Below are 25,283 nucleotides of genomic sequence, written 5' to 3' on the forward strand. Positions count from 1 at the left end.
CTAGAAAGAGGTAAGACAGCATGTGGGAAGCCCAGCTGAGGCAGAGATTCCCAGCAGGAGCATGAAATCAGGGCAACAAGGTTTAGTGTGATTAGGAACAAAAAAATATGAAATATGAGGTGGCCACATTATATGGCAAATTTGAGGTTGTTCATGCAGTGTCATGCCCTTGCAAAGCAGGAATCCAGCAAATGCTCTCCATGCCTGTGGGGTGACAGGAGCTGCAACACTGTGTGGGATGCTAAGCATCTTCCCAGAAGTGAGTGATAATTCAGAGAATGACAGAAGTGACTGGGAGGATGGAGGAGTTTGGTGGCATATATACAAGCGCACAGACATATAGAGGTGTATGTGAGAGTGAGAGAAATAAAATGAACTCATTTGGCATTGTCAACAAACATTTGCAGGATGTCAGACAAATCTGTGTTTCATACATCTGAAAACCATCACTGGGAGGCTTCTTTTGCTCCATTGTTTTGTGAAATCTTAGCCTTGACAAATCCAAAAACCTGCACTGCTTTTTAAATGTTTTTAATCCAGACTTTACTACTCGATTTGCAGGGGAGCAAAATAACCCCTAAATAATAAGGTTGATTTACTAATTAAAATATAATTCAGTCCTGCAAAACCACAAATCTTTGGAGACTTCCAGGAAACCACATTGCAGAGGTGCAGAGGTCTAACTATTCAGATGGGATTTTTATAAAAACAAAATAGAAAGTATCTGAAGTAACTTAGAAAAGAATGTTTTCAGAATGCATATTCTAGAATAACACCAGCACTGTTTTACGAGAAAGAAAGAATTTTCTCTGAGGTGATCCTAGTCCATAAAGCCTGGCTTTTAGGAATTAAGTTATATATAAGTGTATTAATGTGCATTCGAGTATATTTGGCAATTATTTCATTTCAGAGAAGGAAAACCATACCATCAAAATCCTTGCTACTGTATACTTATGACCTATTAAAATTCAAGGACATCCTGTACTAAAGGAAATTGCTTTTGAAGTGATTACTTAATAATTTCTTCACTGGACTTTAGCCCAGAGATATAAATTACTTAGATTTTACTTTCAGATTATGGACACGGATGTTTCATAGAAATCACTGACAGGACTTCTTTAGCTCTTGTATTTCAGCTGTGGCCAGTAGAAAAGTCTCAAAAAGCCTTCATGCTCTCAAGAAACCAAGCCTATTGTTTTCTCAAGTGTAAATTTATGGTAAGCATATTCCAATACTTCAACTATGAGCTGTTAATCATTTCATCATCCTACTTTACTAGGATTATGTTGTAAAACTTCTATGGAGATGCATCTTATATAGCACCAAATTATTACTAATGTAAGTAACAATGTTTTTCATTGCAAAATCCTGTTTATGCTTGCTGCTATATTGCCAGATTGTATTTCTTTAGGCTAAGAGTTCTTTCCTCGGTGTCCAACTGAATTGATTTTTTTTCAGCGTTTCAAGAGAAAAAAAAAGTGAAGAGAGGAAAAAATGCATTACTTTTCCCCAAATTCCCTTTTCAGATGTTTTTTTTGTGTGTGTGTGTGTCTTCATGTACTAGGTCGTGAATTTTGGATAGTCATTTTGAGTTTCCCATGAAATTTTGATGAGGTTTGGGCAAGTTATAAGGCACATCTGGGTTTTTTTGTGGGCTTGCTGGAACTAGGCAAATTCACTCCCTGAAGTCTTCCTGTACTATGTAAGCCTGCATGTGCTGACATTAATGCCTATAGGGCATTCAGTAGAGCAAGTCAGTGCCTCCATCATGGGGCTCAAAGTGCTGAGCTGTATTTGCCTGGCAATTCCTTCTCCTGGCTGCCAGCTTTGCTGTGACACTGGACACTAGTCCTCATAGCATAATGGGTAACTTTTTCATCCTTTGAAAGAAAGGTTGGAGCTAGTTTTGGTTTCTAAGGGGAAAAGCCTCTCTCCAGCTCTGAGTTCGTAGGTGTAAATCAAAAGAGAAATTAGTTACTTTCCTGCATGCTAGCACAGGTTTTCCAACACTTAGATCAGGGATGGGGAGAATTCTCCATCTCCACTTCTAGACTGAGCAGTAATCTGCCAGTTTCTGTGAATCCCATGTTTAATCATACATTCTTCATGGTACCTATATATAGTTAAACAGCCCTGTATATACACAGGGCTGAGTATTTCAATTTGCAGCTGCCACCCTGGGAAATCTAGCCATATTTAATAATGATTAGTATAGAATTGGAGCAATTAAATGGTACCAGTAAATGGTGAGAGAACATGTAGCAGTGATAAGAGCCTTTTCATAAGAGGGCTTAGAATTGTGGCAGTACCAACTTTGAGCATTGAAAGTAATGATCTTTATCTTACCTAGCAAACATACTGATCTAAATGGTATTTACAGCATTTCCCTATTTAACCGAGACACTTTTCACATTGTATGCTCAACAGATAAGCTGAGTTCAGTAGGACTTGGGAGATGCTTGGAGGTGCTGTATATTGATATCCAGATGAGAGGCATGTGGCTAAAAATACATCTTGTCAGCTGTGATTTTTGTTATACATCAGCTCCACTTAGAATTTGCTACAAACAACCAGGATGAGCAGTCTGTCTGCAAGAGTACTTGCTCTCTACCCTTCTGAGCTAAAGCAGATGTTACCTAGTATTAGCAGAAGGCCTGTGTTGCATGCTGAACATAGTTGGTAATGTTCAGTAAAGGGCATAGGTAAAAGTACACTTCAGAGGGGATAGGCATGTATTCTTCACTGCTGTCAAGTTACCCTACTGTTTCACTGGAGGTTTTATTGCAGAGCTTTTCTGGTCTCAGTAAATCAGCAGGAGGGGAAGTCACACCTAGTTACTGCACCAGAGGGTGTCAGATTGCATCAAGTGCCATGGACATAGGACAAGCAGTAATTCTGGAAAAACTAAAGAAAACATGCAAAAAGGGGCTTGCTGAAGTAGCTGCATACAATGGGAACCAGCTAAAGTCATTATTATCAGTTTCATCTGAAAAAAACAACATATTTTCTTTGTGTCATAGCTGATGATTTTGACTTGCTTCTCTTCCTCCCCCTCACCCCCCCCAGTAGGCTGAATTAATGAATAATGTGATTAGATCCATCCTGTGGACAATCTGCAAATCACTGTCCTTAATGGAGATGATCTAGTCTTCCTCCTTACTGCTCCAGAGGTCTCTGTACGATGATGCATGTTTAGTTATTGACAGTCAGTTTCTCAAAGCAGATGTTTTACACATTTTCAGGGATGTGGTTTTCTGAATGCAAATTAGCTGAAGTGGCAATCGGTGGTATTTGTAACTCAAATGAAAACATTCACATTTACCAATTGTTCTGTTTGTGGGGCTCTAATATAATGTTAGCCATTTTCCTTATCTGATTACATTCTCATTCCAGCGTACATTGCTTTTTCCCATTAAAAGTCAGTAACTTGGGCTCTAAACAGCGGAAAAATTAAACACCAATTAAAACAATTAGAAAACCACTAATTTTGTCTGCTCAGTCTGGTTCTGCCTTCCCTTTAGATGCGTAACTTCCATGGAGGTCAACAAGAGGTCTATGTGCAAAAATGGATTAAGATCAAGTCATGAACGAAAATTAGATTAAGGTTTTATAAATAATTGACTTTTTGGTTGTTTTTTTTTTCTTTTTATCCTCCCAGGATGAATTCAGTAATTGAAAAAATTCCTCACAGGTCAATCTGAAGTAAATTTTCTTCACAAAAACACAAGCCTTGTTTTGGAAAAAAAAAAAAAAAAGAAGAAAAGATCTACTTTTAGGTTAAACAAAATTGTTTCATTTAATCTGTACAGACACACTTTGGGTAGTTCTTTTAAAATCAGAGATACCTGAAACACTGTTAAATATAGTTTGAAACAATCTTATTTGAGAAGAGTGCTTGTTTAAAAAATCTTGTAATGAAACATTTCAATTATAATGTTATTTAATCCAGACAATTTTGACAGAAATGCATGAAGCTCATTATGGTAAACTGTAAGCTGTATTCTTCAGTGAACAGAGAAGATGAAATAAGATAGGAAATATCTGCACAGGACTTTGCTGCAGGTTTGGCTGCTTGCCGGTTAATTCCACTAGAATCCTTGTCCACTGACTGCACATCACTTGTTTCAGGAACATGACAAGTATTTCATCTCTTTCTGCTGAAACCAGTGCTTCCTACCATACTTCCTGAGCTGCTGCATTGTTTTAAGCATAGAAATTTTAGGTTTTAGGATCTTCCAGTGGAAATAATGACTGAAAGGCATAGTGGCTATTGACAGATTTTAAATGGAATTGAGACATGAGCATGACTTAATGAAAATCATTTTGACCAAGGTGATGTGGGTATGGGCTGAGCCCCATCTTTGTGTTTCAGGATGCCCATCACAGTGCAGCATAAGTCACCCTGAGTACTACTATAATACAAGTTACAAGGGTAATGAAGTCAGTGAAAGCTAATAATTTAACTGGAAAAAATGTCATTTAAAGTCACGCTCACAGTGTTACTCTTTTCCCGCCTCTCTCAGCTGCAATATGCAGAGACACAAAGTGGTGCATTAATACTTCTGCAAAACATCTTTTGGAAAAGAGAACAGGCAAAGTGGTAGGCTATGGCAGGCTGGGTTGGTTTCCCACCTCAGGAACCAGAGTACTGGCACATCAAAAATCCACTTCTGCACTGAAGGCTTGGAGTTACTTTAGGGCCAGTGGTTTTCAGGACTTCAGGAATGATGGTGGTTTCCTCCACAGACTGGGAATAGAATCATAGAATAGTTAGGGTTGGAAAGGACCTTAAGATCATCTAGTTCTGTCACTTTCCTCACTTTGCCCTAGAAGAAGTGTATGAACTAGCATGGCTTCTGCTTTCAGTGGGACTTTTGAAGCATTATGAAATGAGAATAACCACCAATCAAGGATAACCACAGAAACTGCTCAAATCATAATAGGATCCTTGTGATTTACACCAAACTAGACATTAATAAGTGTAAACTCTGGATACAGCCAAAGTATATACAGCATTGTATATACCAGTAGCAATGGACAAAGCTGTGTACTTCTGCATTAGTTTCTTCACTCCTTATTCAGTGTTGGTCTCAGATTAACTCATATTATGGAATTGTAGAAATATTAAATTGGAAGGGAGCTATAGAGCTCATTTAGTCCAACTCCCCACTCACAGCAAAGCAACCTCAAAGCTGGAGCAGGCTGCCTAGGGCCTTCCCCAGGTGAGTTTTGAGTATCTCCAGGGATGGTGTTTCCACAGTTTCTGTAGTATGTACCTATAATATATTGGCTGATGTATATACCAATGCAATAGAAAAAGGATTGAAAGCATGTGCCTGCAGGGATGGATATGGATAGTTATGAGCTTTTCCTGATGATGCTCTGAGCTAAGTGGACAAGAAGAGGTCTGCTCTAGAGGTTATACAGGCTTATCAGCTCGGGAGCAGACGCAGCCCTGTGTCATCCTCTTGTGCAGACACAACTGTGTGGGCTAACACAACTCTGGTGAGGGATGGGGGAAACAGCTGGGTTGCTTCTAGCATAATTTGTTTACAATTTTAGTCTTGAAAAAAGAAGAGATTAAATCAACTGCAAATCCCGGGATCCTCGGGAATAATGTATGGCAAAGTCAGTCCTTCACTTCTGTATTTTGCCTTGCTCTCATTCTACTTTTGTTTCTTTATTCCCTTTGCCACGGTCCCTGTAGTATTAGAAAATTCCAGTTTCACAGAAGTCAGTATCTTCAGATACAAGTGAGTTCTGCTTTTCCAAGTTACTTTTTTATGTCTTGGCTTTAAATGAACCCCAACAAAACAGAAAGAATATAAAAGGATATAAAATCATGTTTTTCCAGAGAAGAGATAGGCCAGATAACTGCTTTAGGAGACCACAAAGCTATCCTAAGGCATTTATAGCTAGTTGGTATGCAGACATTCACAGGGAGTGACACTATTTCACACCAGCTGCTGTGGTGTCCTGGCTGCTGGGGAGAGGGGAGGCAGTGGCCATGGGCACCTGAAGCTGCTGGGACATCCCTGAGGCTGCCTGGAGGGGATGTAGGGGGAAGCAGATGAGGAGCAGATCCTGGCTTGCTCAAACCTCACACAAAGTTCGTGGATCACAGCATTACTGAAGGCAGAGTCCACCTGCCCATTATTTCTTGTCTGCATAGATGACTCCTTTTCTCCGTTCTCTCTGGTACGTTTTCTGGAGGTGCTGAACACATGCACAGAGCAGATACCATGCTCCTCAAACACTTAATCATATCTGTTTTTCTCATTACCCTTCCACTTATCTATTTTGTGCAGTGAGTTTCTACTTGTAAATAGGAAGTGGTTGGTGGGTGGTTTGCCACAAAAACAGTATTTTTTCTATTTTTCCCCTCTTGTCTTACTGCATCCATTTCTTTATTTCAGAAGATAGAATTTGAACTGAATTTGCACTGCTTTTTTCTGTCTACCTATACACCTTTTCCAACTCTTTTCTTATTCTCTATGTACTTATTTGTATACTTATTTATTTATATATCCAGTTCTATTCTCATTCAAACTTCCTTGGTTTTTGCTTTTCTCTTTTCCCTCCTCTGGGATCTGTCTTTGGGAAAGCAAACCAAAAACCATCCTAGAAGACTATCCCAGCAGGGTTACTTGAAGAGGACATCTACTCAGATAGACTAGGGCATGGGAGAGAGCAAGAGCAGAGCTCTGCCTTTTTGAACAAATCCAGAGGACATAAGCTAGGAAGACCCAAGCTGAGCAAAGGCATTTATCAGCCAGTCTTACTGTTTCTTCAACTTTCTGTCTGTAACCATCCTTATATTACAAAATTCCAATCATTTTTTGTAATGCAAAATCATGCAAAGCTTTTTCTCTTTGTTGTCTTCTCTTGCACTTCAAATGAAGCGCTCTGGCTCTAGTACCTAACTAATTGCTTTTGATCTTGCTGAAGTTCAAGTTACTGTATCTTCATTGCAGCAGCCTGCATTTCCACTTAATGAATACCGATGAGTTAGACACTAGAAAGCGCCTTTGGTCAAACAGCTTGTCTTGTTGTGAATTCTCAGTAGATCAAAGCAATTACAAATCTGTCAGTCCAATCTTCTTTACCTTCAACATGAGCTACAATATTTTCTAATACTGTGAAGTTTACCAGTAGTTTTTTCTGGAAGTTTTTCTGGGGAATGGGGTTGACTGTCACATACAGCTGCGGGGTCCCTTTTCGGTATATACCCGTAGCTTGAGCTACTGACGCCAGCTAAAGCTTGTGTCAATGAATTAACATATTTATCTACCTGCAAATGTAGGTTGCAGATTTTATGATATGGAAAACAGAAGAAATCTCTGCATTCTACATGAGAAAACAGAGATTCAAGAGGAGATGGGAGTCTTTTAGTCAGTAACATTTGACCCTACGTGTCAACAGCCACAGGAAACCAACTTGAAGACAGCAGCTGAGCTGGCAGAGGTGTGGTGCGGGTTCAGTTGTAAGAAACATCAGAGGATGAGATGTTTCTCTTGTTGTTGGTTGTATGTCTTCAGAACAACTTTGCTGCCCTCACATTAGTAACTGAGAACGGAGCTTGGGCAAGGATGTGTAATTTTTGCTGAAGGAGCATTTCATTGGATTTGCTTTTTTGAAACATGTGGAGGTAGAAGATACACCTATGGCACTGGGTGAGTTTATTTAAGAGGTTACTGAAGTTACAGAGCCCATCAAAACCATGCAGCATGGACTTGGCCAAGCCACGATCCCAGGCATGATCATTCTAGAGCACCTATGCAAGGACCAGGTCTGCCCTGGGCCGCCAGCCTGTGCAAAAGCAGAGGATATGGGAGAATGTGGCAGTGTGGAAGGGAGCCTGTGTGCTAGATACCCGTTCTGGGTGAGGATGGGACCACAGGAGCTCGCCTCACCCACTGCAAAGCACAAACTTGCCCCTTGCTTGGCATCAGCAGGGCTGGCAGTTTCTTCCACACCTCTAAGAAACACCATGAAATCGGGACCACCTGGGTGTAACAAAATTGCCAAATCTAACGCAGGCTTTAACCCACATAGTCATTGGCATTAACCAGTGTCTGACCCATTGGGATCAGACATTGGCATTAACCTTTTTCCCCACAAGCACTTGTTTTCATACTGATGGCTGAAATTGCATCTGGCCATCTCTTAATAAGCATAACATAGGAGTGTAACCTGGAATAGTGTCTTTACAAGTTCTTCAAGTATCAAAAAGTTAACAAAGGAAAATTATTCCTGGAGAGATACAATGACATGTTCCTTCCAGAGTTATTTTCTGGATAAAACCAACCTCTTAAAGCATGAATGGACACTGATAACAATGAAGCAGCTTTTCTTTTGAAGAAATGACTGAAAAATCATGTTACTCATTCTTCAGACTTCTTACTGTAGAGACTAGGCAGACCCCTATGGATTTTCCAACAATGTTAGAATAACATGGAAAGTTACTGTGACGATAGAGGTATTTGTCATCAAAAAGCCCTCTCTGAATGTGCAAAGAACAGTTTTTGAAGAGCAATTAGTTCTACGTGTGCTGAGTGTGTAGCTGTGTAGTGCAAGAGCTGGAGTACTGGCAGGTGGTAGGACAGGAAACACCAACTCAGTGTCTCCAGATGAGAAGGTACCTGTCAGGTCACACCATTAGTGCCGTCTGCACTTGTTGAAGCCATGCTTCCCCATAAAAGCCACTGCTTGACACTAGGCACTGCAGTAGTGCCTATCTCTGCCTAATTCACCACCCCTCTCATCAGAAGATGCTTTTCTGTCACTGCTGCCCATGTTTCTCCCACTACCAGTGGTCCTTTTTCAGTTTACTTGTGCCTCAGACTCGTTAATATGCATGCTTTTCAGGCTGCATCTCCTTTTGCCCCCTGCCATGCTTCTGTTCTCACTGGCTGCCTTTGTATCATTCCTTTGTCCTGGCAGGTGTTTGCAGCTTGTCCTAGTTTAATACCATCTGCAAGCCTCTGTGTTTACTTCCCTGTTCTGCATCCCAATGAAGTTGTATGGGAAAAGGGGTGCAGTAATGGGGATACCTCAGCATCCAGGTAGCCAGAGCAGGGTATGCCCTCTGCATGGAACCTCTGACATAAATATGTCCTCTGCAGTTATTTCTTACTTGCCAGCAACTGCGGAGCCCAGGCTCAAGATAGAGCCATGCAAGCGATTTATGGGCTGTAACTAATATTGTAAGACAAAAAACAAACTGATCTGTATTGAAGGAGCAGTGAAGGTAGAATTTATTAGGTAACAGCTTAGTCTCCATCTTATACTTCACTATTACTAGTATTACTAAAGTAATAATAATTTATGACCAAAAAGAGAGATGTAAACATATTCTAGGACCTGGTCTGTATGACCAAATCAGTATGTAGTATTACAAGTGCAGCTTCGTAAGTAAATATATGTGGCAAAATTATTCTGAGAGGTGCCTGCACTTGTGTATTGAGGATAAGGCAGAGAAATAAATGGATAGAGTAATTATATGCCCCTTTGAACAGTAGAATATTTTACCTACAAAAATACATGGGCAAAAATATTTGTCAGCACAGCTGGAATAAAATGCTCCATTTTAAATCATTCAAACAAATAGTTTCTCTTATATTATTCTTTAGAGATAGATATTTTTTGGAGGGGGCGGGGGGAAAGCTTTCCAAAGAAAACTTTGGAAGTTTGTTTGTAAAATATTATAATTAGATTATACCTAAAAAACCCCTAGACTTGTTTTGCTCCTAATTTTTAACTGAAGCTGCTCACAGAGGTTAATTGTATTAAAGCTGCATCTTTTGGCACCAAAACACATGCACCCATTGTGCTGCTGTCCATAAGGAACAGAAGGTGAACTTAAACCATGCAAAGGAGCCCATTCCAATTTCCTGAAGGCTTGTGGAGACCCTAGACATGCTGATAGGGATCCTGCTGGGATTTTCACACTTATAGTGGGTGATCAGCTCCCACTGATCTAAAACAAAGAAAAGAGAAGTGAAAAATAGATCATCTCACTTGGTCCTGCTTCGCTGTTGCCTGTGTGGTAATTACCACGATTACACTAACATGCTTACATGGCCTTGGAAGGGAATACCCGGGTGACTGATTCTGCTTTTATCTCCAAAGCACAGTGCTGAGAGGAGCTGTGAAAACACCTTCGTTGGGCACCAGCAAAGTGTCCCTGGCCAAGCCCTAGCCTGGAACAACCTTTTGGCCAGTTTGGACCACTCCACTTACAGGTGGTCTGACTGAGTCAGAAGCTTTATAGAGCTGTGGTGTGAGAGTAGGACTGTGACTGCAGATGGGTCCCATTTGCACATCAGACTGACTGGCATCGCATAGTTAATTTAGTGTAGAGCAGCTTGGGGGCTGTTCTGTGTTATGCCAAAGACATAGGAAAGAGCAAGCTCATGTCTCTTGGAGAAAAAAGAAAAAAGGACTTCAGGCTACTTTTACACCCTCAATTTAGGGCATGTAATCTTTTGCTGTTGCCACAGAGTGGGGCCGTTGTCTTTGAGAGCATACAAGGGGCTGTGGGTGTGAAAAGGTCATTCAGCTGGGGAAGCAGCTGGGCTGCAATTCACAATGTTTCCTTAGACAACTCTAACAGATGCAGTGAGAACTGTCCCGTCAAGAAGAATGGGAGGTATAAGGACTACGTAAATAACCTTCCCGTGCAGATGTCTTTCCCAGTGATCTCACTGAAAATAAAAGACTCTAAAGGAAAAAAGCTCAAGTACAGCAGGGTATGCTGCTCCATGGGGATTCAGCCTTGTCAGAGTTCTACAGGGTTAGACAGTGAAAGAGGAGGGTAAGCAAGCTGCATGGAAGAGGAGTAAGAATTGTTCCCAAGTTAAAAGATATTTGTAGGAAATCCAGACAAGACTTCAAGCTTACAGTGACAAACCTTTCAGGTGAACTGGCAGACAGAGAAGGGCTGAAGGCAGAAAACTAATTCAATGGAATAAACTCTCTACAGAGTTGAAGAGTTGCTAGGTGAAAAGTGTAACGGTGTTTCATGATGGGAACAATTCATTGAAGGCAGCTGCATATGATGGGTTAATTTGACAGTAGAGCCAAGGTGGCAAGAGCATCTTAGATACAGAGACTGCTACGGCCCCTGCCAAGTACTCTGGTTAAATGCACTTAAATGTATGGTATTTGTTGAACTAAAGCAAAATAATTTTTCTGTGTGATCCAGAAATTCCTTCCGTTCTTTCATTACTCGTGCTTTATTGGTTTTCTTCTTCCTGTAGCTTTCCAGGTATACTTTGCAACAAATCATATATTACAGAAGCTAAGGGCACTGTTGCAGTCAGAGGGCTTAATAAAACTAAAAGGGAATCTGGGCAAAAGATGACTGTGAAATGTGAACCCACAACACAAAACTGCAGTGGAAAAGATGGAAAAGCATGTGGCTGCAGGCAGGAGGAGGAACAGAGCAGCTCTTTAGCAACAAGTTATTGAACAAATCACTCCCTTGTAAAGATATTGTTTATTCAGCTCCAGACATGAGAGAACACATCAGTAGGAGGCAGTGAGCTGGAAGCCACTGAGTTTTTGCACTGGTGTGAATCGCAGAATCACAGCATGGATAGGGGACCTCTAAGGACCACCTGGTCCAGCCCTCCTGCCCAAAACAGGGTCAGCTGCAGGCAGGCTGCCTAGGTCAATGCATGGACACTGCACAGACTCTCCAGGCAACCTGTGCCAGTGTTTGACTACCCTCACAGTGAAATGTTTTCTTCTGTTTAGATGGAATTTCATGTGTTTCAGTTTGTGCCCATCACTTCTTGTTCTGTCATTGGGCACCACTTAGAAGACCCTGTCTCCCTCTTCTTCCTCCCTCTCATGAAGTATTTATAAATACTGATAAGATCCTCCTGAGCCTTCTCTATACTAAACAGGCCAACCTCTCTCAGCTCATACGAGAGATGCTCCAGTCCCTTAATCATGGTAGCCCTGCACTGAGCTCACTACTGTAGCTCCACATGTCTCTTGTACCGGGGAGCCCAGAACTGGACAGAGCAATCCAGGTGTCCCACCAGTGCTGAGCAGGGGAAAGGATCACCTTCCTCAACCTACTGGCAGTGCTCTTTCTAATGCAGCCCAGGATGCTTGTGGTGTCCTTTGCAGCAAGAGTGTGCTGGTGGCTGGTGTTCAATTTAGTGCCCACCAGGACCCCCAGGTCCTTCCCTGCAGAGCTGTTTTGCAGTTGGTCAGCCACAGCTTGCACTGGTGCCTGGCGTAATTTCTGCCCAGGTGCAGGATTATGCATTTTCCCTTATTGGACTTTATGAGATTCCTCTCTGCCCATTTCTCCAACCTGTCCAGACCTGTTTGGTGTGTGAGTGACAGCAAGAAGGGGAAAGAGAGAGAGAAATTAAAGAAATTTTATGAAACAGAGAATCTAATCTGTTTTTCAGTTTACCATGGTGGACAATCCCTGCAACTCTAGCTAGGATGGGATAGGATAGGATAGGACAGGACAGGATAGAAATTTCAGTTGGAAGGGATCTACAGGGATCATCCAGTTCAACCGTCTGACTGCTTCAGGGCTGATCAAAAATTAGAGCATGTTGTTACGGGTGTTGTCCAAACGCCTCTTAAATTCTGACAGGCGTGCGGTATCGGCCACATTTCCAGGAAGCCTGTTCTAATGCTCTCAAGTTAACTCTCAAGTTATCTCAGGATCTCAGGTTGGTTGGGGTTTTTTTTAATGACCTCTTTTTATTCTTGAAGATCTAATACTTAGTAATCCTTGAAAATGCCATGGTGCTTTTTGCCTGTGGCTTCTCCTGATGCTATTCTGTTGGATCCAACTTGTTTCTACTCAAATCTGTCCTGATGAGAACAGGTGCGACTCAGCTGATATCATGATGAGTGTATACAGTCCCATATGTCACTGCAGAGTGAGAAAAAAATCAATAGCATCTAGTAAACTACAAAGTAAAATCAAATGTGGGTTTCAGTTACCTTTGCTATTTTGTGCAGTCTTAAAAAAGCTTTTTGCTCTTGTGAAATTTGACAACGGCTGCTGAACAAAGCTGATGGGTTTTCAATAGCCTGCATTTAATATTAAATGCCTCTATATCTGCAAGCATAAACTAGTAATGGGAAAGATATCGCTGGGAACAAATACCCATCTCAACCTGTGGTCTCATCTCTGGTTTTGATTAAATTCCTGCATTTGCAGCAAAGGAAGCAATGAATTTACAACTTGGGAAGCAATGAATTTAGAACTTCATCGGTGAGAGAAGATAGTTGAAGAGTTGCTCCATCTTGATTTACAGTTCATTTATTTTTTTCTACCAGTTGACACACAAATACATTCTGCTACATGTTTGGTATTTGTAAGAGATTTCAGAAATGAAACAATCTTTTCTGATCCCTTTTAAATAGTTAACTCTTTTCCCACTTTTCATCAATTACAGTGACAAATGACTTACAAGAATTTTTTGTCTGGATAAATAATATATTCCAGAGACTAAATATATTGCTCAAACCAGTCTGGCCCAGGGAATCTGCAGGCTTAAGTTCTTTATTAGTCAGCAAGGTCTTTAACCTTTATGAGGAGCTGTTCACCACCATAAGTCATTACACCTACCATGTGTAGGTTCACTTTTAAAAATAGTGAACCCCAACTCTAGCATCATCTGTATGTTTTTTGCACTGAGCAGGTGCCTTTCTAATGATTATACTCACACTGGGCTTTCCAAATGTGGGGCTGCAATCCTAGCAGGTCACACTTGGCAATTCAAATAATTTCTTTGATTGTTTGGCATGATTTAATTCCCAGCTGCCCACAGCATCCTGTTCACAATGTTGCTAGTTATTGTACTGCACAAATTGAGTGCTGGGCTGCATTTTGGACAGGGGAAATGCCACTGCCTTTTTCCTTCCCATCTCTTCATACCCTCTACAGGTACACCTTGCACCTCCTGAGGGTCAGAGCACAGGTCTGCCTTGCCATTACACAGATCCTTGTGTTTCCCCCTCCACCCCAGTATGTGAAATTACAGGACAAAATCTGGCCAAGGAAGTCCTCGCCAAGTGCAAGCATTTTCTGTCCCTGCTGGCACTGCTCACATGAGCACAAATATTTGTGCATAAAGGACAGTTTAGGAGCTACTCAGTTGCTAGCCGTAGGTGTCGTATGCAGACCTTTTAAAAGAAAGCACTGGTACATACTGGTATCCAGTATGTACAAGCTACAGATTCAGTGAAGGATGTGAAGGAGCTGTGTGATATTTATGATTCAGCAGCAAAAGCTGCCCCCTGGAGGAACAAGTCATTAGGCAAATGATATGTAACAGGGTCCAAGAATACCTCCACACATTCAGCAGTGAGCATTGTTATTGCAGTTGCTTTACTAAGTTAACCAAAGAGACCGAAATACAGAGACTTTATATAGAATGAGTTAGGAGTATGAATAAACAAAAGCAACATTCAAGAAATGGATTTTATAAACATCAATAAATACCATAAAAGACTTGAAAATTAAAAACCAAACAAAACAAAATACCAACAACTTCAAATTGTCCTAATATTTATAACTTAAGCAGTGGGTTTTTTTATACTTTTGCAATAGGGATTTCACCCCAAAGTCCTTATCTAGTTAAAACAGGAGAAAGAAATGTAGTGACCATGTTACTGATACAAAACCAGCAAAGGGGGTCACAACTAGAGCAGAAAAATGACACATTCAGTTAGAACCGTATTACAACTTGGCAGGAATACTTTTAATGAATACCATATATGTGTGAGATAAAGACAGCATCACTACTGCAGGTATGACATGATGAACAAATGTCATTATCCATTGTCCAGAATGAAAAAGAACATTAGTAAAAGGGGAAATGCAGACTAGAAAGGAAAGAAAAAACCCTACGGAAACTTTGAAAGCCATCTATTCATAATAGTCTTCTAAGGCAAATGTTGCATGCACTACCTCCCCAAGAAACTGGGCAAAGCTCTTCCGTTCCCTGTATGTTTCCTTTCATTTAGTTTCATGAAGAAAGATTTGAGAGAGCAGAGCGCTGGGAAGAAATACTACAAACCTCTAAATTAGTGAAAGAACTTCCAGCATCACTATTATATTCTGGGTAGGAGGAACTGGAAGAAATTATGTTTTTCAGCCTCTGAAGTGCAATGATCAATAGCAAAAGGAGAAAAGCTAAGAGACTAAGGAATATTGAAACATAGACATAGACATTGGATAAACGGCCAGGTGATGAATCCACTGAAGTTGAAAGGGATGTGGGATACAGCTCCAGAAAAGTCCCATTTTCCATGTTTCCTACAAATCCAGATGAAGGGTCGGGTTCTGACATTTTTGGGTTTGTGTTTTAAAAATCACAACAGATCTTGGATTCAAAGGCAGTTTTAGCAGCATAACAAAAGGTTTATTTTAAGCAACCATTTGTCCATCACAACAAAGAGATGACAAGTCAGCCAGTGATCAGATTTATCCTTTACTGCTCAAGTCCAGGACAATGTAAGATTGTATCCTTCCGAACTGCAAGGGAGAGAAAAAATAAAATAAAAAACAAGATTAATTTACTAGCAGATAATGTGATTTAATGTATGTCTGATACAATCTAGTTCTTAAGTTACAAGTTATTCCTTAGCACTAAGCTGCAGTTCTTAAAGTATTAGCTAACAACTATCTTTATATCTTTATTTTCCAAAATCCAGGGATTAGGAGAAATCCTACCCATCAATGAATTAAAATTCCCCACCATGAGTTTTTTAACTGAGGAACGGCACAATAAAAATGTACTTTATATGGGACAGACATACTGGAATCCAAATCTATCTTGTGGAAAAAACCTAGTCAAGGAACTAAAACTCCCTTTGGCACTGAACAGCTGCCTTTCTAATGATTATATTCACATCGGGCTCCTCAACCTAGATGAGCAAGGCTGCTCAATACCACGATGGATGACAAATCCATTAGCCACTTACTCCATACTGTCTTGCCAGAGGTACTCAGAATGAGAAAATCTGCCAGACCTGTTTTCTTACCATATATTTATAAAATGGATCAAATGGTTTCAAAGATCAAAATACATCTTGCTGTAATTCTGCTGTGGGGATCTCCATGGCAGGCATGTTTCAACGAAGTGTTGCAGCTTCTGACACCTAAATCCCAAGGGAATGGGCAGCCCTCGCAGCTCAACAAATGCAAGGAGACTACCTAAGGGCAGTGAACAGGGAAGAGATCCCATCTGTGAAAAAGTTTTGCCTCCAGCCACTTTGTGTTGGGACCTGGAAGCTCAGGTGCTGGCAGAGGTCAGAGTAGCACAGGACAAGCAGATCATGGTATGCTAAGCTGCTTTGCATTTTGTTTAAAAATGTAGTCAGTCCCCAGGTGCAGTCTGGAAGTGCAAGAGAAAGTTTGATGATGGGGAACTGTTTGTAAAAGGCTGACATGCTGTAGCTGAATTACATGGCGCAATCCCTTGTCTCTGTTTTGATACAAAACAGATAATGCAAGGTGCAAGTGGGTAGGAAATGAAGCTAATTTTCTGCATATAATCACCCACATCATACAATCTTTCAATCCATCCATCCATGGCCAACTTGTCACTGCAGGTACTCAGGCACCACAAGGAACAGCAGTGAGCTTTCCTCCTACAAGGAAGACAATACCCATTCCCAGCATGGTCCCTCTCATCCTGACCTTGCTTTCAGCCTCATACCATGGTCCCAGTTCAATACAATTATCTCTAACTCACGGTTAGAGGCTTTCAGGAAAATCCCTGATTTTCATGGTGGTAGAGAAAGCAAATAATGTCAGCGTCAGCCAGAGACAAAATCAGGCCCTTGGAAGTAATGATGCAACAGTCTGGGGTCTCGCCTTGTGTGTCACACAATTGCTCAAGTATCTCTCTGTGTTTCCATGAGTGTTCCAGCACTGTTCTTGGCAATGGTCTGCTTACAGTTTTTCCTTTAAACATGCTACCTCTGCTAACTCAGTAAAGTACTTCTTTCTTCAAGAGGCTGACACCTTTTGATACATGATGTAACCACAAAAGCCCCAACCTGAACTCAAGATGCTTAAGAAGGATAAGATACTTTTCTGCTGGTACTGTTTCTTCTCTGAGAACACAAAAGCCTTGTAGACACCCTGAGAAAAAAGCTAAGAAGTTTGCTTTGCAGCCACTGAAGTTGCATAGTTACCCACTGTACTTTTGTACTGTAATTTAAATTTAGGAGGTTATGCTATATGCCACAAAAAGCCCAAAGTGCTTGAGTAAACAAGGACTACATTAAGTGGTAGGTAGAACCTGATTCTACATTTTTAAACCCTATTTTACTTTCTATACCTCAGAACTACATCTATACTACTATATAAAACAGGTCAAGGCTATTCTCTGATCTTGAGGACAACCTGTGTAGCGTGCTGCATCGACTAAACTCCCTTTTATCCCCGTGGACAGCCTGGCTGCCTTTGAGAATGAATAATGGACAGTCCTAACCCCAAATATGTCCAGACATTGCTTGGAGGGTGCTTGCTGGCCAAAACCATGCCAGGAGGTGTGTTTGCTAATTCAATAGAAGAGATGATGACAGACAGGCTTATGCCTTGGCCTGAATTAATTTACTAGCACATACACATCTGTAATGTTTTAATGGATAAAAAGTTACATTCCAGATGTTGTTTCTATTGTTTATTAATTGCATTTATTGTTTTACTGTGGAGCTTTTGGTAGTCTTAATCAACCACCCCGACAGCCTACAAGATACAGGAGTACAAAACTGCATCTACAAATACCAGATAAAAATATTCTTACCGTTGTGGTATGTAACTCATACTGACGCATAAAATATACTAAACCAAAACCATTTTATAAACCTAATACTATTTAGCCCCACAAGAAACAGTATTTATTGTACCTTGTGAAATAAGTCACAACAGACTGAACAAAGAGATCCTTATGAGATTATACTCCTTTTGAACTGTCTTTAATTCAGTGACCCAAAATTAACTAATGGAACAATACATGTTCATTTCATGTTCTGGAAGTAGTTAAGTGCATTATAGCTAATTTATCCTTTTTAAAAGATAAGCTTTGATATAGAAGATGTTTATCCTTGATTACTCATCATAATGAAAAGCAGATCCATTATTAATTGAATTGCTCTATAATAAGTTAAGGAATTAATTCACATGAATTCTTTAACATGGCAGAAGTTAAAAGCCTTTAAATTCTTCACAAATTTGAAATCTGCTATGTTCTACTTTTTCCATTAACAGTTTTGGCCCTAGTACAAGGAAGAACTTTGGCATGGGTCTTTCTTTGAAGTTAGTGGGAAATTTATGGTCTTAAATAGAACTAATCAGAACCTCACAGTTAAGCAGAGACGTGTTTTGCTAGATCAGAGCCATTATAGTTCTTACAATGTCAACTGGGCTATTTTTAACTGAGCATTTTGTATTGAGAACAGAGACACTAAAACTCTAATTCCAAATGACTATGGTGCAGATCCTAGTTGCCTCCCTCACAGCGTGTACTGATGTGATGTGTAAATGAATCTCACCACAAAATGTAGCTTCAGCTAAAGTGGCTCTTAGGGTAATCTTTTAAGGAAGAAGAAAAAAATAAATCTGTGATGTTTTAATCACACATCTAAAAATACGGACCTAAAGTGTAAGGTCCTACTCATTTTAAAAGGTTTTTTACCAACCATCTGTACCCTGTTGGAGTAAACAGCAAAATCATACAGAGTGTGAACATATCTGGTCTTGACATCTGAGTAGTATTTCATAGGAAAGGTACAAAACACATACAGAAATAAAATGGATTTGATCCTGATGATGTTCCCTGGTGCTATTCCAACACGTCAATCCTGACGGAGAGCAGCCAGAATGGCTCAGCCAGCAACATTGGGTAGGGGTGCAAATGCTATTCTGGACCAAAATGCCACTACAAAGTCCTAGGGCTGCATCAACCTCTGCCATGCTTCAAATCAAACCTATCAGCTCTTAAGAGTGGGATCCACAAGTAGTTTTGTTCAGTGCACCATAGCTACTGCTTCAGCTCAGGTTCCTGCTTCTGCTGGGAGAAGAAGGTAAGTAGCATGAACCATTTATCTCTCTTATCCTAATCCTCCCAAAGGAATAGCCCCCAATAAAGCCAGATGTCAGCTTCACCTTCTTGTTTGGCAATTGGTTTTGTGCGTTTCCAAAAACTAAATAGAACAACATCATAACATATGGCCCAAACTTGGTCCCAAAAAATGACTGGGAATTTGGTCACTGACTTCGAAGTATAATGACAAAATTGAAAGTGGCTAACTACAGTAAACCCATTGTCTTTCTAGGAGCCATAAATTGATCAAGGAATTCAACTGAGCAGCCAAAACTTTCCAATTCTGTACTGGTCCCTACCTTTCACTCATATGTTGTTAGAAAGCTGAGTTGGTTTAAGGCAAAGACTGAATTTAAAGTGCTGTTGCTAAATGACTGGAGGTGGAGAGGAACTCTGAGAGGAGAAGGCTTCCCAAATAACCAGACCCGCAAACTCTTGGGACAGGACAACTGGGACCTGTATGCTGGAGGACTCAGATTTTGTGGTGTAGCTGGATCTGTATTACCTTCTCAGAGGCACCTCTGCAATCCCAAGACAGGGATGCACAACTTGAGACTTCCTAAGTTATCAAATCCAAGCCCACTGCTGGAAGTCCCAGGTCGTGCTCTGCCTTTCTGACACTGGCTGAGTTTTCTCACTGCTATTACCCCATTATTACTCAGCCTTGCTGCTGTGATGGGTAAACTGCTTAGAAAGATTGATGCATTTCAGTAGAACAACTCACTGTACCAAGAAGGCACAGACTCCACCTCCACGCTCTGCTGGGTTTAGATGTGCAAGAGCGCAAAACCTTGTTCTGCTTCTTTAGTCCCCAAATATGAGATCTGGCACACAGGGAAAGGCTCTGCTACACACATGGTGTCATTTGTACATCCTCGCTTTTCTACCAGAACCACTATTGTATTTTCCTCCAGCTGTGCATTGTTCCTCCATTCATGTCCTCAGTATAAATCAGTTTTCACAGGTGAGGACAACCACCCTTATTTCAAGGGTAGGGCTATCTGGCAGGTACTGTAGGCAGGCTCAGCTGGAGTTTTCATTTTCTCTTTTATCCTGTGTAAGTAGCAGATAGGCAAATTGGCATTCACCAAAAGCTGGGCAAACTGGGTAGGTAAGGGAGTAAGCGAGCCATCACTATGTAAGAGGTAAATCGCAGGTACCATGTAGCATCAGCCTGGATAGCCATGCCAAAGCTATCCACTGTCTGAAACTTTGATGGCACCTGTTATAAAACCTTTTTTTTTTTTTTTAGAAAATGGAAATGTGCTCAGGAGCAGAAACCTCATCAATTAGCATATGCCCTAGGTGCCAAATTTTATGTAGCATATGTAATTCAATCTTGAGCATTGCTGAGACACTAGTCATCTCCCAGTTCAGTCTAAGGTGAATGATAAATGAGACTGCAGCACTCTCCAGAATGGCATGCAGTAAACAGAGAACTTTGTCATAGTCCCAGTGTCATAAATCCTTTACCATCCAGTTGCCTGTATTGTATTCCTCTGCATATCTTGATGGAACCATTCTATTTCTCCAGGCTCAGTGAACTATAATTTAATATAGCATACTCACAACCACTGAAGCCCTAAAAATTGAGAAACAAGAAGCACAGGCAAGTCTGGCTCGTTTTCCTGGGAGTTCATCAGCCATAGAGAAGCACTTTGTTTTCTTGATTCTTCCTGGCTTTTGTGACTACAAGCTGAGAAATACCTTGGCTGTTTCAGAGGTTTCAAAATGTTGAGGCAGAGACAAATTGACACCAAAGAAAATCAGCATTTTTATGCTACACAAACCAACATTTTTGTCACAATCTTCCATCAACTCTGTCTTTACAAGGATGAGGTATTCTAAAAGGCCCTTATTGTAAGCAACTCCTTACAGAGGAGAGCTTAACTTGCCTTTACTACAGGCATAATAGTGAGGTCCTTCATCCCATCAGACATCAATATACTGTTAACTGACTCTGCCTTCCTTCCCTAATAACATAAAACCCTTTAGTCTGTTTCAGCCCAATGTAAACGGAAAGGCAGAAGATGAGTGTGGCAGAAGGATTAGATTTCTATCATCTTCAGAACAGAGCTTTTGTTAAAACAAACTCCTTCTCCTCTGCAGGGCAGGGAGTCGCTCACTGACCCAGTGTAGGACAGCTGAAGAAACTCGCCCATGTCAGATGCCCATGGATCCCGGCAGAAGGAGCCTCTGGCCATGAGGCTTCATCATCTTGGGCACACTGTCCTCCCATGGAGCCAGTTCCCATGCTTGAACGTGTCCCAGGGGACATGGAGATGAGGGTGAAAGAAGCATACCCACACTAATGAAACAATGTGACCTCAATGGAAGACTTGGGACCGTCCCTCTGATGGGGAGGATCTGGTGGTTAGCAGATTCAAATGGCACTAAAATTACTGGCCATTAATCTAGCTAGGAAATGGCTAGGTTAGGGAGATGAGTTGTGAGATGGTACTCGGTGTCTGTGCAAAAACAGAGGCAGACAGCTCCTTGATTTGAGTAGGAGAGGGGAGGCAGAGGACATTCATTAAAGCTGACACTGACTGTTAAAGAACTCACAAGTGTGTTCTCTGCTCTCTTTTGACCTTTTGGAAAGTTAAAGCCAGGAGTGAGCAGATAATGATATCATCCCTTACGACCTGAAAGCAAAACAACCTCTCTTCATTCAGCACCAGGGCAGGAAGAGCAGGAGGAGGATTATGCAGGTTCCAGCCAGTAGAGTGATGCCCATTCCAGTATGAAACCTCCTCATTCCTAAAAGCATGTTGCTCCCCAAATCCTGTTATCAGTGATTACTTCCAAAAGCCGGCAGCAAGTTTTCACTAGGTCTATTAAAAAGATTAAAATATCTCATGACCCTTGCTAATGCGATATATGTATGAAGGCCAGTGAGCTTCTGGTTTAATTCTTTCATCTTCCTCCTCATCACCTTCATTTTCTATGTTTTTTTCCTTTAAAATATAGGACTATATCACCACATAATGTCCTTCCAGTTAATATGTAACACAAAGCATTTAATGCCAATAAAAATATATTTGCATGCTTATACTAAAGGACTGAATGAACTTTACATATAGTGAATTCTAGAGCCTTGAAACACAATTTGCTCTAGACTGGAAAAATGTAGCAATTTAACATCATGCAACTAAATTAGACAGTAAATCTAGACAGAAAAAAAGTGAACAACATTTTATTCCATTGAAAACATAGGTAGCAAAGGCAAAGAATATTCACTTGGAGTTTAGCAAGAATATGATCCTTAATTCTTATTCTTGTATGTATGCCTTTAGCAATCAGAAGACCACAAGTAAGTAGGATGCTTCTTTATCCTGTTACAGGTGGACCCTCCAGGAGCAGAGAATCCCTTCACCATTCTGCCTGGGAAACAGGACCAGTCACCAAGTGACTCAATAAAATAGCACACGCAAGGAAAAGGAAAAACTATTTCCTGCAACAAGCAAAGTCGTCCTTTAATGTATGGTCGAATTTCATTTTTTTTAATTATGATTTAATGTGATTTAAATTTATGACTTTTAAACCTAAGAAGACAAGTGCCCAGATGGCTTGGTTGCAGGTGAAAATCAAGTTATATTTTGTTTGGGGTTTTGTGTGGGGTTGGGAAAAGGAAACTCTCAAAGCCATAAGGATACTTAGATTAATTCAGATAGGCTCAAATGCTTGTATAATTTACATTTCCCATGAATCTGCAGATTATAGAGTTATTTATATCAATGTAAAGCAAAGCCATCATAACCTGGGATCAGATCCAGAGCCCGTCAGTTGAACCTGCTCTTTAAAAGTAATATAAAAGCAAGCAAGGAGAATGAATAAAATACTTACAAGCAGGAAGATATGGGGATGAAAGCCAAGTATCCAATGTGCAGGATGTGATTAGTTATCACGCCCAAATCTAAAAGGACTGCATACTGAGAAAAGCCCCTATAAAAAAGCAAATCAAAGCTGAAGAGTTTAGTAATAACTACATTGATAAATAAAACAGGGAGGAAAAATGCTGAATTTTGACTCCTCTCTGTGCCAGAAGTTTCAGAAAAAAACAAACCGACTGGAATCCTGGCTTCTGTTTTATTCCTGCTAGCCACATCCTTCTGCTGTCCAGTTACAGCACTGCACGTATAACATCAAAACCATGATCCTGATCTCTGCTCTACAGCCATGCTCTGGTAGCACCTGCCTCCTTTTCTTTTGCAGAGTGTTCCAGGACCAAGACAGCCTGTTGTCCCCTGACACCTCTTTAAGCACCGGAGCACTGTATCTGCAGTTCAATCCATTTTGCATTATCTCCTAAAGACTCCTACCAGGAATCGGTCTTTCTGGATTACACACCACTATTTATTTATTCTCTTTATTTCAGACAATCTGCAGTTCAAGTTCACTTACCTGAAATCCCCAAACTGAATACTGTATACACACAAGGGTAGCTAGCAGAATTTTGTGTGCTACATTCGTTCAATATCTAAAATAAAATGTGGCCCCTGAACTGTTTTTAATAAGGCAAATTAAATCGATTGTATATGAAGAAACAATCCCAGATGACGCAGATTAAAGCAAAAGTAAGGCCACTTTCAGAAAGATCCTCCCCTCTGGGAGAGAAAAGACACTTGCACAATCATTACACATCTCAGATCTCTACCCTTTCAGCACGTTTGGTTTGAACTGCATTAGGGAAGCAGATCTCTGGGGATGAATGTTAATGCATTGTTGTATTGCTTTCATCCCTTCAATCACTGAATCACTTATGGTTTAAGCCTGTCCAAGTTCAATCAAGAAAATTATCTAGTGCAGCTGTTAAAAGTCAGCATTGTTGAAATCCAAATGTTGTGATAATATTTATTATACTACTGTTCCACCCAAAGGGAGTCAGACAGCTTCCTGATGACCTCCCCATGCAGAAAGGAGAGGTGGGGGGGCTGCAGGTGAACCCAAAGTCAGCTTCCCCAGGGATGAATGCCGCACATCCTCTGGATGCGAGGGCATGCACCCTGCCACCTTGCCCAGAAGCACATAGGCTGAGGCAGGCAATGGTACTGGGATGGAGAGGGGGATGCAACAGTCCCCATGTACCTTTTCACTGGCAAATCTGCCTCATGTAATAAACAGCTCGATCCTATATCCCTCAGTTTTGTCTGCTTGTAGCAGAGACCTTTTCCCTTCTCTTTGTTTCTTTCAGAACAGCTCTCTGGGAGAAAGAGGCATGGATCTCTGCAACAGGGACTGTATCTTCAAACAAGGCAAACAGAAATTATTTTGCTTCTTCTCTGTCTCTCTTTTGTCTCTGCAGAATCTTTTTTATTCTTCTCCCTCCAGACACACAGAGCTCTTGCCCACTTAGCCCTTCATTCAATACAACATCCCAATCCCCAGCAAGGCAAAGGGAACAGAGTCCACCAAATCTTGAGCTGATTAAACACGCTGGTGATGCAGTGCAAAACACAATACATCCTCAAGGCTCTTTAAATGCATGCATTCATATTCAAATGGCAAGCATACACAGTGAGATGGTGAGGTCTGAGCTTTTAATTACCTTTGAAGAACACAGAAATATTTGGACCAGAACATCAAGAAGCTTAGCTACAGAAGACCCCTTGGCACATGCATTTCTATCCCACAGTCCTTCATCCCTCTTGTACAAGTCTAATGCCCTTCACAGCTATTTTCATGTTCTCAGCTGCAGCACTAGCCCACAGCTGAGGCTTGTGCTGACCATGTTCTGCCACAGCAGGATTTGGCCCCAACACTGTATTCACTCACATTGCTGAGAAGATATACGGGGAGCAGAGACCTTTCTGTTCCCACTTTGTCTTGGGATATGAATGGGGAAAAGAGTCTCAAGTCTCATTGATTTACATCTGGAACCTCAGATGGAGAAATGGGGCCCTCCTGGTCCTGCCTCCCATGGGAGTGTGAGTCTGCATCTCACTCAGTCACTGGGGAAATTGGTCTCCTTCCTGCACTAGTTTGCTAAAAATATTTATTTCACACTTTTGTTGAAAATTTCCTGTGAAAAAATACAGGTTGCTGAAAAAAACCCCATGCCAAACCTCAAAACCCCATAATGACAGATCATATTTGATTTCTTGCTGTCCAATCCCAGCTTTATTCCTTTTATTCCCACTCCAAGAATCTTTTGTTCCTGTTGGCCACTCTCAGCCAAAT

General features: G+C 40.9%; 1 protein-coding gene and 1 long non-coding RNA gene across 2 annotated transcripts; one reads left to right on the forward strand and one right to left on the reverse strand.

Annotated features, from left to right (window-relative positions):
• The first annotated feature begins 1,145 nt into the window (after positions 1–1,145).
• Positions 1,146–23,692, forward strand: LOC115604350. Its single transcript, XR_003990228.1, has 3 exons — positions 1,146–1,217; positions 22,448–22,584; positions 23,319–23,692. It is a non-coding gene; the product is annotated as an uncharacterized LOC115604350 (long non-coding RNA).
• Positions 14,356–15,522, reverse strand: SERTM1 (serine rich and transmembrane domain containing 1). Its single transcript, XM_030477370.1, has one exon. The coding sequence runs from the start codon at positions 15,336–15,338 to the stop codon at positions 15,015–15,017; it is 324 nt and encodes a 107-aa protein (XP_030333230.1). The 5' UTR covers positions 15,339–15,522; the 3' UTR covers positions 14,356–15,014.
• Positions 23,693–25,283: the final 1,591 nt, after the last annotated feature.

Source organism: Strigops habroptila, chromosome 2 (assembly GCF_004027225.2).
Source record: "Strigops habroptila isolate Jane chromosome 2, bStrHab1.2.pri, whole genome shotgun sequence".
NCBI lineage: Eukaryota > Metazoa > Chordata > Aves > Psittaciformes > Psittacidae > Strigops > Strigops habroptila.